This window comes from Vipera berus (genome assembly GCF_964194415.1).
Source record: "Vipera berus genome assembly, chromosome: 2".
NCBI classification, from domain to species: domain Eukaryota; kingdom Metazoa; phylum Chordata; class Lepidosauria; order Squamata; family Viperidae; genus Vipera; species Vipera berus.
Window position 1 is genome coordinate 203,817,763 of NC_138203.1, and position 13,534 is coordinate 203,831,296.

General features: G+C 37.8%; 1 protein-coding gene across 2 annotated transcripts in view; it reads left to right on the forward strand.

Moving 5' to 3' along the window:
• SPOCK1 (SPARC (osteonectin), cwcv and kazal like domains proteoglycan 1) overlaps positions 1–13,534 on the forward strand; it is a gene marked incomplete at its 3' end in the record, with an annotated part of 528,644 nt that overhangs the window by 152,220 nt on the left and 362,890 nt on the right. For both annotated transcript variants that reach the window (XM_081316772.1, XM_081316771.1), the window contains one exon: positions 1,135–1,180. In XM_081316772.1, coding sequence (XP_081172898.1) covers positions 1,135–1,180 — 46 coding nt within the window. The remainder of the gene's footprint in view (positions 1–1,134; positions 1,181–13,534) is intronic.

A 13,534-nucleotide genomic window follows, 5' to 3' on the forward strand; every position in this document is an offset into this window, starting at 1 on the left:
CTATCATGGTAGATTCTGTATTCCTTCTCTGATATTCAAATGGTCAAATACATTAGTTAATACATACTGTATTTCTTCATGTCTATGGATGAAAACATTTTCTGGGCAATACTATGATTCTCCAGTTTGCTATATAGAACTGTAACTTTAACTTCGACTTAAGACTGACTTGGAAAATTTTCCCCAAGAAATGTATATATGTATGCATATCTAGATCATATATCTACCACCATATTCCGGAAAAATGGCAAGGAAAAAACCAAGAACAAAATTAAATTAAAAATAATTAAATGAATTAATGCACTTAATTAAAATTCATTACTAATAAAATAAGGTGAGCCCTTTATAAAGTGAAGCATTCTTTCTTCCATATACACATAGATAGAAATGTACTGTTATACAAGTACACACTATTTTTAGTACACTCAACAAAAACAGAAGGAATGCTCTAGGCAAGGAAGGAAAAATGAGAGTGAGAAAAAATGCAGGATGGATTCAAGGGAAGGGAAGAATTCACTGAAAGGCAGGGCTAGGAAAGAGTGAAATCTTATTTAGGAATTAGAAAAATTAAATTTAATGAAACAATCAGCAAGGATAAACCCTGTTCCTCCAAAGTTAGCTCATGTTGTCTAATCCTATATCTAAAGCACCTATTGTATTGTCGGCAGCCGTTTTCTCCTTTTAATTATCTTCTATTCTTAATAAACATAAGATGGCGTACTTCTATTCCAAGTAATTATGTTAGGGAAAAATCAAACATTATCACATCTGACAAATACAGTAATAACCAAGAATCATAATAAGTTAATAATATCCTTAATGGAAATGGCTAATACTTATATTGGTTTCATGATGTAAGGTTCAAATGAAAAGAGATTCATTCCTTCGTAGGATAGTACTATTGTTCTTAACACAACTTTTAATCATTTAAAGGTTGTAATGGAATAGTCTGAAAAAACTTCATTGAGGTGCTGCACATTAGATGGGTGACAAAATCTGGTGGATATAGTTCTTTGCCAGGAAGATATGTGTATGGGTTTGCATATATATACATTAGATCATGTATTCAGGCATGAGTGTGACTGGAAGAGAGCTTAAAATGTAATTTAATTATATCCATCTTTTTTCATTTAGGATGATTATTTCAGAAACTGGAATCCAAACAAGCCTTTTGACCAAGGTAAAAAAAATATTGGACTGAAATTGTTTCATTTTTGTGAACATCAAGATTTTTTTTTTTGTCTGAGAAGTACTTAGCATATTACTTTTTAAAATATTTCAATTTGTTATCTGTCCTTATGTTTTTAAATTTCATCACCAACATGCATTTTAATTAGGATACTGTTTTGAAATATAACATAGAGTTAATTATTCAGAATAAGGGACGTGGTGGCTCAGTGGGTTAAAACGCTGAGCTTGTCGATCAGAAGGTTGGCAGTTTGGCGGGTCGAATCCCGAGTGCTGAGTAGCAGAGTGAGCACCTGTTACTTCTCCCAGCTTCTGCCAACCTAGCAGTTCAAAAGCACGTAAAAATGTAAGTAGAAAAATAGGGACCACTACGGTGGGAAGGTAACAGCGTTCCGTGCGCCTTTGGCATCTAGTCATGCCAGCCACATGACCACGGAGACGTCCTCGGACAAGTGGGGGTTGTTTTATTTTTTGGTTGCATTTTGAGTGCAAGAATCTCCCAGTATTAATGCTATACCTCTCAATGGACTTAAACAACAATATGCCAGAAACGTTTGCCTCATGTACAGTACAGATAAAAGAGCAAGAGTTATATTGACAGTCAAATTCTGGAAGCACTAATGAAAAATACAACTTAGCTCTAAGAAATCTTCTGGCAAAAAGAGGGTAAAATAGAAAAAAGGTGCATAGGTTAACATGATAATACATGTTCTATTGACCTTAGTAATTGTTCACCACAGTTACAACTTCATTTCATAACTCGTAGTCCTGAAAACATAGGATCCATAATTATTACAGGAAAGTCCAGCAATATTGCTCTACTGTAGCTAAAACAGTGCTCTCAGCTATGATTTTATAGAGACTCTTTGGTAACAACTGGTATTTCCATAGAAACTATAGAACATTTTGAACTCATTTAAAAACTTGTTCTAGCTCTTTTTTTCATGCCAAATCTGTTGCTAAAGGATATTTTTTTTTTGCAAGTGAACATGCAGAGGCCATTTCTCACTGTAATGTAAATGCTGGTTATTATTGCTTCAATCAAGGAACTGATTTGACTAATCTGATCCTGAAATCTTAAGGATGATGGAAGAAAAAAAAGAAATTGGATGCTGTTATACAGTTCATATAAATACATCTGTCTTCCCAGAGGAAGTAATGTATTATTGGACAGATTGATCAGCAGAATTCTTTCACAATCATAATGATTATAAACAGGCATGTTATCAGCTTTGTTATAGTTGTGTACATGATCCCTCATGTGTAATATTTTTTGTTTATTCATTAGAAAGTAGAAAGGCTACATCAGTTAAAAAACCTGTAGCTTGTAAAACTGATTTAAACTTATGGCAGACGTCATACTGAAAGTTGTATTTTCTTCCACTGAAACACAAAAACATCAAAAATTGGTGTCAGGAAAAAAACACCAACCCAGTGATTCATTGAGTCTGGCCGGTTTTTTGTTTGTTTGTCTTTGTTTTATTTTTAATGTATGTATTTATTATTTTTTGTTATTAGAAAAATGTTAGGTTTGAGAGCTAGGTTGGTGTAGTAATTAAGGCTCTGGACTAGGTTGTAGCTTTTCATAGATAATGAAGCCAACTGAGTGATCTTAGCACAGTCACTCCCTGTCAGCCCATATCTACATCAGACTCTAGAAAAAACTGACTGAAATAAAAAAAATCCATGGTCATATCATGCTTTGAGGAGCTTCATTGTAAGAACTTGGCAAGCTCAATACAAAATAAGTGGACCCTATAACTAAGCAAGCCACACACTAAGAAAAAGAGTAAGATAAAAATACTAAGCTCCTGTATGCTCTGGAAAGTGTCTGTCTTTCTGGATTTAAACTAGGATTTCACACAGTCAACAATATCAGATTCAGATTTTGTACTGAAATATAAATATATCTTTGTTCATATTAGAAGCTCAAGACAATTGTTTGTGTACAATTTCAACCCATCTTTTCAGTATTTTACACCCATTCCCATCCTCAGAATTTAGATGATTTTGCTGGCTGTAATTTTTAATTTGGCAGAAGGGATTTGGTATTTTTAATGCAAAATTGTTAGTACATAATATCATGTTCAGGTGAACAGTTAGATGTTATTGCAATTAACAATTTTCTGTTCAGTACTTAATCTCAAACGTTTCACCCTGAAAGAATGCTTTAACAATTAATTCCATTCTTTATGTAACTGTGATTCTTTTATTAAGGGGAACCATTGAGTCTAATTTCATGTTAGGTGCTTATTTTTATTACTTGTATTTTGAGGGTTGCTAATGTGCTTGTGCTACTTGCATTCTAATGATGCCAATTCTTTTTCTCTGTCTTTCATGTTAGAATTGTCTTAATTTCAAGTTGCTAATCACTCTGCTGTTATAATCAATCTGCAATCCCTGTGTATAACTTCAGAAGCTACCCAGCATATATATTGAGTATATACTAGTACAGGGGTCGGCAACCTAAAAAAGAAAAAGAGCCACTGGGAACCGGTTCCATCACAAATTAAAAAAAGAGGGAGCCGCGTGCGTGTGTCCATGCACGCGCATGCGCAAAAAGGTTTTTTGCGCATGCGCGGACGCACGCGGCTGCCATTTTTTTTAAAAATGAGATGGAACCGGTTCCCGGTTGCCCGACGGCGACGGCCCGTCTGCAAAGCTGCCGCTTTCGGCAGCTTTGCAGATGGGCCGTGGCAGCTTCCTCAAAGAGCGGCGCCCCTGCCCATTCCGAGAGGTGCGCGCGCACCTCTCCGAATGACCGGAGGTGCGCGTGTACCTCCGCGCGAATGGGAAGCGGTGCCGCTCTTTGAGGAAGCTGCCGCGGCCCGTCTGTGAAGCTGCCGAAAGCGGCAGCTTAGCAGACGGGCCGCGGCAGCTTCCTCAAAGAGCGGCGCCCCTGCCCATTCCGAGAGGTGCGCGCGCACCTCTCCGAACGACCGGAGGTGCGCGCGTACCTCCGCGCAAATGGGCAGCGGTGCCGCTCTTTGAGGAAGCTGCCGCGGCCCGTCTGTGAAGCTGCCGAAAGCGGCAGCTTAGCAGACGGGCCGCGGCAGCTTCCTCAAAGAGCGGCGTCCCTGCCCATTCCGAGAGGTGCGCGCGCACCTCTCGGAATGGGCAGCGGTGCCGCTCTTTGAGGAAGCTGCCGCGGCCCGTCTGCTAAGCTGCCGCTTTCGGCAGCTTCACAGACGGGCCGCGGCAGCTTCCTCAAAGAGCGGCACCGCTGCCCATTCGCGCGGAGGTACGCGCACACCTCTCCAAAGGTTTGGGGAGGTGCGCGCGCACCTCCGCCCATTCGGGGAGGTGCGCGTGCACCTCTCCAAACGGGCGGTGCCACTCTCCATTTGGAGAGGTGCGCGCGCACCACTGCCCGTTGGAAGAGGTGCGCGCGCACCGGGCGGCTGGGAGCCGCAAGAGACGGCTCAAAGAGCCGCATGCGGCTCCGGAGCCGCAGGTTGCCGACCTGTGTACTAGTATATAAAGAGTGACCCATTTAAAATTATTGATTAGACTGTACATAAAAGGAACCTCATAAATTGTGCAGTTATCATAAGACTTGGTATATTCATTTTGTAATTAGAAAAATGAGGGGTTATTTATACAATGCAGCATCTTTTTTTCACTCTTACGGTTAGGGAAATAATTTCAATATAAAGCTTCCAACTTAAGTGTATGTTAGGGAATTACATGGAGTAAGGCTGTTCTAAAGAGGTAAATTAGGGATTCTATGTGTTCAATTTTCATTTAAATTTAGTCATTAAAATTAAACTGGCATTCAGGCATCACAATCACACTGTCAAATTGTATTAACTTTTTTATTTTACATAAAATAGTTTTAGATTCATGTACTTATGTTTGAGTTTATGGGAAAAAATGAAAAGAAATTCTGTTTTTGATTTCCATTCATTTACCAGTAGGTTCCCATCAAGAAACCAAGATTTATATGTGAATTAATATATATTGGATTGGTGTGCCAGAAACATAAAAGATTGTAGGACATCAAAGCAGATAGAATCACTGAAATTACAGAGATTACATCAAGAAATATATCCTCCATTTATTCACACTTATCCACATAGATTCACAGCGTACAACACCAAAATATGGCATACTGAGATATGTGAATCTAGTCACAAACATTTACTTTTCATTCCCAATCCAAATTTTTTTGCTCCATTCATCAGGACTCATTGAGAGAAAATGTTTAGTATAATGCTGCTAATTGTATAAATCAGACACATTTTAGTTATGGAAAACATGTATAATTGTTTAGTGCTGCCTGTGATGGTAAGACAGGAAAAACAACTGCAATGGCAATATGTAACTTAAGAGTCTTCTTCCTATACCTAAAAAAGCTATAAGGAGTAAATCTTTGGCATCAAATAGAATTAGTAAATTGTATGACAAATAATTACATTATCAAAATTACTATAATTTTACAGTATTTTATTTTGTTTCCTAGCTATCATTTTTATCATTTAATTATTGGAATGGTATGGTGGCTCATGGTTAAGACACTGGGCTTGTCATCTGGAAAGCTGGCAGCCCAAGATCTGAGCACCATACGATGAAGTGAGCCCCCATCCTCGTCTTGGCTCCTGCCAAATAGCAGTTTGAAAGCATCCAAATGCAAGTAGATAAATAGGAACTGCTTTGGCAGGAAGGTAACAGGACATCATGCTCCATGACATTGTGCTGGCCACATGACTGGAGAAATGTCTTCGGACAGCACTGATTCAATGGCCTTGAAACAGAGATGAGCACCAACTAGCACCAACAGAGTTGGCAACGACTAGCGGAGTAAAATCCACAAGGGCTCCTTTACCTTTTTTTAGCTTTCATGTTAGGAGGTTTGAGTCCCCCCCCAGACTTAAGGCCTTGAATAAATAAACAAGGAGAAAGAAAGAAAGAGAGAGAGAGAGAGAGAGAGAGAGAGAGAGAGAGAGAGAGAGAGAGAGAGAGAAAAGAAAGAAAGAAAGAAAGAAAGAAAGAAAGAAAGAAAGAAAGAAAGAAAGAAAGAAAGAGAGAGAGAGAAAGAAAGAAAAAGAAAGATTGATTGTTATTCTTTTCTTAGCTTTGTAGATTTAAAATGGCATTTAGTAGGGAGACTCAAATACTTTGGCCACGTAATGAGAAGGAAGGACTCACTGGAGAAGAGCCTAATGCTGGGAAAGTTTGAGGGCAAGAGAAGAAGGGGACGACAGAGAATGAGGTGGCTGGAGTCACTGAAGCAGTAGGCGTGAGCTTAAATGGACTCCAGAAGATGGTAGAGGACAGGAAGGCCTGGAGGAACGTTGTCCATAGGGTCGCGATGGGTCAGACACGACTTCGCAGCTAAGAACATAGTAGGGAGAAGGAAGGAAAAGATTTGGAAGTTGATGAACCAAAACACTCTATGGTGTTTTGTTCCTGAACATGACATTTCTAGAATTGAACATGGCCTTGTTTTTAATTTTTGTACTTCTTTAACGTAATTATTAATGGATTTTTGTGCTGTGAATAAAGATACTTTCTAATAATTTGGAATAGGGAACGTGGGTAAAGCAATCTCCCTCTGCTCCTTATTTTGTTATATTTTCTCATTCAGTCTGAAGTTTTTACATTTGCTCTGAAATAATATGAATATTTTGCATGACACAGGAAATATAAGGCACTCTGGATTTCTCTTGTATGAAAGGAAAATAGGATGTAAAAAGACCAATTTAATCTGTTCTGGACAACCTCCAGCAGAACATCCCAAATGGTTACATGCAGAATTTGGGATTGTCTGATGAACCTTGTCTTTTAATGAAGTAGCTGAGATGCTATTAAAGTGCCATAATTCATGGAGAGGGAAGACAGTCCTATTGTTAAGATTTTCCCATGCCCCACAGAAGTAAGCTGAGAATAAAATTCATCTTTGCTAGTACAATATACTCCAACTTGAACTTTTCATGTTAAATTTATGTCAGGGGAATTAGTCTTAATTTCAGGTAAATACAGTAAAGAAAATATGTTTATAATTGCAACCTCTTTATTAATTTTTCCCCCAGTACAGGGTCTAAGGAAGTATTAACTTTATTCTATTCCGGCAATATTTTTTTTCTTTTCTACCCTTGAGTTAATGATTATTTTTTATTGTTTATTATAGATTTTTTGAGATCAGTTGTCTGAAATAAGAGGCTATACTGGATGGCTATTTTAAATGAAACAACAATACTAATAAAGCCACTTTGGTCTAGTAGTTAAGGCTATAAACTAGAAGATGGTGAGTTGTAGTTCTGTCTTAGGCATTACAGCCAGCTGAGTGATTGTGGCCATTCCCCCTCTCAGCCAACTCACTTCACAGGATTGTTGTAGGGAAAATAGGAGAAGAAAGGAGTATTAGGTATGCTTGCCTTGACTTATTTATAAATAATAAGAAACTAGTATATAAATAAAAAAACAATAATCATTATATATACATATACATGTATATGACAATACACTGGGGTAAAATCACGAACATTGAAATGGCCAAACCATCATACATTATCGGGATAAAGCTTGCAAGTATCTGGGCATTTTATAGTTGGATAACTCCATGCTTGGACAACTTAAAAATGTGATTCATAAGGAATACATTAAAAGGATGAGTAAAGTGCTAAAGACAAAATTAAACGGTAGAAGCACCTTAAAGCCATCAATACCTGGGCCATACCTGTTATAGCATACAATGCTAAATTTATTAGCTGGACTAAGCAGCACAGTTTGGACCGAAGAATAAGAAAACTGATGACTATTCACTTTGAATTACATATCCATAGTGACATTGATACCAGAAATGAAGGCAGAAGTTTACTTCAAATCCAACAAACTGTTGAAGAAGAAAAGATGCACTGAGTGGTTATGTACAAGATAGCCAAGAGCAAACAGTGATGCAAGTTAAATATTGGAATTTACTAATATACAGGAAACAAAAATATGAATATTGAAATAAAACAATACAAACACAAAGAGAATGCTGGTAAGGAAAAGCATTACATGGTTAGTTATTACAAAAGGCCAAGGGCTAAGTAGATAATGACAATACCTGGCAATGGCTTATAATTGGAACATTAAAAGAAACTGAACGCTTGATTTTGGTTGTGCAAGAGCAAGCTATTCGTACTAATGCAATCAAGGACAGAACTGAAAAAAATCATAAAATTTTTCACAGTGCACATTATGTAAAGAACCAAATAAACAGATCATCTACTCAGCTCATACAAGAAAATTGCGCAAACTGATTACGAACAACAATTTATAAGAAGGGAATAACAATTTTTAATTGGCTTCTACAATTGTATGCCATTAAATATGATACCCACACCCCAGTTTTGGTTAAATATTACTATAATATATTAATATATATTAATTATATATTAAAGAATGTATATCTTGAGTACAAAATTGTAACATGTTCACTCCAATTGTCTCCTATCATATTACATATTATATTCATAATAATAATAATAAAATAATAATAATAATAATAATAATAATAATAATAATAATAATAATAATAATAATAAGAAGAAGAAGAAGAAGAAGAAGAAGATGATGATGATGATGGAAGGGACCTTGGAGGTCATCTAGTCCAACCCCCTGCTCAGGCAGGAAACCCTATACCATTTCAGGCAAATGGCTGTCCAGTCTCTTCTTAAAAACTTCCAGTGTTGGAGCATTCACAGCTTCTGGAGGCAGGTTGTTCCACTGGTTAGTTGTTCTAACTGTCAGGAAGTTTCTCCTTAGTTCTAGGTTGCTTCTCTCCTTGACTAGTTTCCATCCATTGCTTCTTGTCCTGCTTTCAGGTGCTTTGGAGAATAGCTTGACTCCCTCTTCTTTGTGGCAGCCCCTGAGATATTGGAACACTGCTATCATGTCACCCCTTACCTTTCTCTTCGTTAAACTACACATACCCAATTCCAGCAACCGTTCCCTGTATGTTTTAGCCTCCAGTCCCCCAATCATCTTTGTTGCTCTTCTCTGTACCCTTTCTAGAGTCTCGACATCTTTTTTACATCGTGGTGACCAAAACTCTAGATATATTGTCTACTTAACCATGAAAATGTGTAGGTGTATGTTCCAATTACTTTAGTTCAGGGATCCTCAACCTTGGCAACTTTAAGACTTGTGGACTTCAACTCCCAGAATTCCTCAGCTTTGCTGAGGACCCCTGCTTTAGTTGACAGAAAGCATGTGCATCACTTATTTTTTGTTTATTTGCAAAGGTTCTTAGAGTAGAAAACCACAAATTATTTCAACATGGCAGCTAATTATTTTTATTATATTTTAATATTTGTAGAGCCCTAGAATAGTGTAAATGCATTACAAATAGTTCTTGACTTATGACCATTCATTTAGTGACCTTTCAGAGTTACAACAGCACTGAAACAAATGACTTATGACTTATGATAGTTTGCAAATTTATGACCATTGCAGCATCCCCATGGTCACATGATCAGAATTCAGATGCTTGGCAACTGGCATGTATTTATGACGGTTGCAGTGTCCCGGAGTTATATGATCCCCTTTTGTGACCTTCTGGCAAGCCAAGTCAATAGGGAAGCCGGAGTCACGTAGCAACATTGCTACTAACTTAATAACTGCAGTGATTCACTTAACAACTGTGAAAAAAGGTCACAAAATGAGACAAAACTGACTTAACAACTGTCTTGCTTATCAGTAGAAATTTTGGGCTCAACTGTGGCTGTAAGTTGAGGATTACCTGTGATCTAAGCTTAACTTTCTGTAAGTAGCACTTTTATTCCTTTATTATCCAAATGTTACATTACCTCTTATTCAGTGGTGTTGCAAAAATAATTCTCTCGTGTGGAAAATAACTGTCATTCATTCCAGCAGAAGAGAGTAGACTGGCTCAGCAGAGAGCACCCCAGATTCAAATGAGGTTGTGAGATTGCCCTGTGAATGTGACACTGACCAAGAAAGAAGGCTAGGTATACTGGGAACGGAATGTAGAACAGAGAAGGGAGGAATATTGAGGGAAGGACGGCAGATGCATTTACGCTTTTGGTGCTCAGCTTGACAGTGAAATCCCAACAGAGTTCACCTGGGAAAAATTAGGCCCACCTCAGCAGGGCTTTGGAGACACATCAAGAGCACTGCTGCTTTCTATAATAGCATGCAAATGCTACCTTGGTAACCCACCAGCAAAAACCACTAGACTAATTATTGATAAGAATGTAATAGATTAAAATTTGAACTGCTAAGTTAAATGAACTTACCTAATCAAGCACGAGGAATCTCAGGCGGGATTGCAAATAAGACTCATCATCATTCCTAATAGATTTGCAAATTTTCAATACAAACAGATGTCGTTAAACTTTATGTTAATGTGCCAATAAACATTGGTAGTTCTTAAATTCAGTGAACCAGTTTAGAGCAGTTTATAATTTGTTTGCCATATGGTACTTATAAAAGCATTACTACCCAAAAGACAGAAACATGGAAAGTAATGCGATGCTTTTTGACTGTAGAAATATATGTTTTGAATTTAAAATATTGGCCCCACTGAACATCTATTATTATTTCTAATAAGCAAGCGGATGGATCTAGTATTAAAAGAAAATGTGCCCAGTATATGATTATCTGCAATTTCCTTAGTATCTCTAAGATGGGGATTATAAAATTGCAAAATGTACTTTAATTAGAGGTGCAAATGTTTGCTTTTTTTGCCAGGGGAAGTCAAAGTTCATTTCTTGGTGAGAAAGTGGATACAGTCATAGAATATTAAAAGATGGAGAGTGTCATTTAGGCTATCAGGTCTAATCCTCTGCAAAGTTCAGGGACTCAAATGAAAGTCTCCTATATGTACAGGTAATCCTTGACTTACAGCTATTCATTTCATTTGAAATGCCGTTTGAAATTTCAACAGCTCTGAAAAAGTGACTTATGACCATTTTTCAAATGTATGACTGTTGCAGCATCCTCATGGTCATGTAATCAAAATTTGGATGCTTGGCAACTGGTTCATACTTATGACCGTTGCAGTGTCCCAGGGCCATAGGATCACCTTTTATGACCTTCTGACAAGCAAAGTCAATGGGAAAACCGGATTCACTTAACAACCATGTTACTAACTTAACAAGTGCAGTGATTCACCTAACAACTGTCGCAAGAAAGCTTGTAAAATGGAACAAAACTCACTTAACAAATAACTTGCTTAACAATGAAATTTTGGACTCAACTGGGGTCGTAAGTCAAGGAATACCTGTATAGTTGTCAATTCTTGAGCCTCTTGAAGAAGGCTCAATGCCTAGCTGTATATTTGTGTTTTCACGATCCAAATGTTTCTATTGTTAGGAATCTTTTTATAAAATTCATTTAGGCTGAGCATTTATGTAACTAGAATCCATTATTCTATGTTCCATGTTCTGTAATAAGAGAGCCAGGCCTTTGCCTTTTTTTCTGCCTTATCATCCATTCTGGTATTTGCCCATGATATCCCCTGTAGGCTTGATCCCAGGGGTGTTCAAACTTGGCCCTTTTGTAATAACCAGGCTGGCTGAGGAATTCTGGGAGTTGAAGTCCACAAGTCATAAAAGGGCCAAGTTTGAAAAGACCCCTGCTTTATCCAAAGGGAAACATGAGGCCCATAGGTCTGGTGAGCCTGCCATTGTGTTCTTTGGCACTACTGTGTTTCTGTGATTTAAATGACAGCCCTCAGGTGCCACTGTATCGTTATTGTGTTATTATTTATATTTTAGAGTTTTTTGGTTACTTTGTTACTGTCTAATGTATTGGAATCCTGACTATGAGATAAGTGATTATATATAAATTGATATGATAAATCAACATGCACAGCTCATTCAATCTCTCTTCTTAGGAATTAGTGTTTTTTTTTTTTTATTTTGATCAAGTATTTTTCCTCCTTTTGGCTATTTCCTAATGAATAGTATTCACTATGGTATGTTGTATAATACAGGAAGTTATCGGCTTATGACTACAATTGAGCCCAAATTTTCTGTTGCTAAGTGAGACAGTCATTAAGTAAGTTTTGCACCATTTTTCGACCTTTCTTGTGACAGTTGTTAAATGAATCACTGCAATTGTTAAGTTAATGACATGTCTGTTAAGTGAATTTGGCTTGATATTTAATATCTTTACAGTAGCCTTTTATTTTTTAAATTGTATAATTTATTTATTTATTTATTTATTTGTTTGTTTGTTTTTATAAACCGCCCTTCTCCCGAGGGACTCGGGGCGGTGTACAGAGTAGGACAGGCAACAAAGTGAAACAGTATTGAAAAACAATAATCAAAGCAAAACAAACTGGGACCCCAATTAGAGCTGTCAGAGCTATCAGGTGCTTTGGAGAATAGCAATACATGAACATGATAACATTTATTTAATCATCTATATTATTTTATTTATTTATTTGTTTTTATATACCGCCCTTCTTTTTATATACCGCTTTTCCAACTGGCTTCTCTTTAGATTACCTGGATCACTATTCATGTAATAACCAACTTTGTCATTAGCCAAACCCTGTGGTTAATTTGAAGATTTATTGGTAAATGTCAAACTTTTTAAAATATTTTTAGCTGTTAGAGTTAATTGAAGACTTGCATCACAGCATATATTCACATTCAAATAGTATGAGATCTCCTGCTTAAGCAGAGGGTTGGACTAGAAGACCTCTGAGGTCTCCTCAGACTAGGGCGCATTATTCTTTAGGGTGCATTATACGAATAATGCGCCCTAAAGAACACCTTATCTGCAGGTGACAAGTCATCCATGGTCTACCAAATCAACTGCAATTATTGTTCATGTCACTACATTGGGGAGAGCACGAAACACCTCCGACAAGGCTCCATGAACACGAACTAGCCATCAAGTGCAAAGAAAAATGATCTCAGGTATGGGCTCACACTATCGAGCACAACCATGCTTTCAATTTTACAGAGGCCAGAGTCATTGCTCACAATACAACTAAGGGCGGCCACCTGTTAAAAGAGGCTTGGTTGTCCAATCAACATTCTGTTAACCGGCATATTGAGCTATTCCCAGCCTACCAGATGCTGCACCGACATGAATTATCATGCAGGAGGACTGAATGGATGAACCAATGATCACTTCCGCCAGGCACGAGCAGGGGGGCAGAGGATCGTAACCTCTCACTAGCCAATACATCAGTGTAGCAGGAGATGACAATGCAGACTGGACCCATGGACATCAGGAGAGGGCACCTGACCAACGTGGACAAACGATGCCAGCATGATGGAGGAGCGACCAGCTGAGACAGCAGCATTGCATGCAGGAGAGTCATTCGGGAGAGCAAGACGATTGCGCGTGGGAAGACGAATGCTCCCAGCGGGTGGGGCGA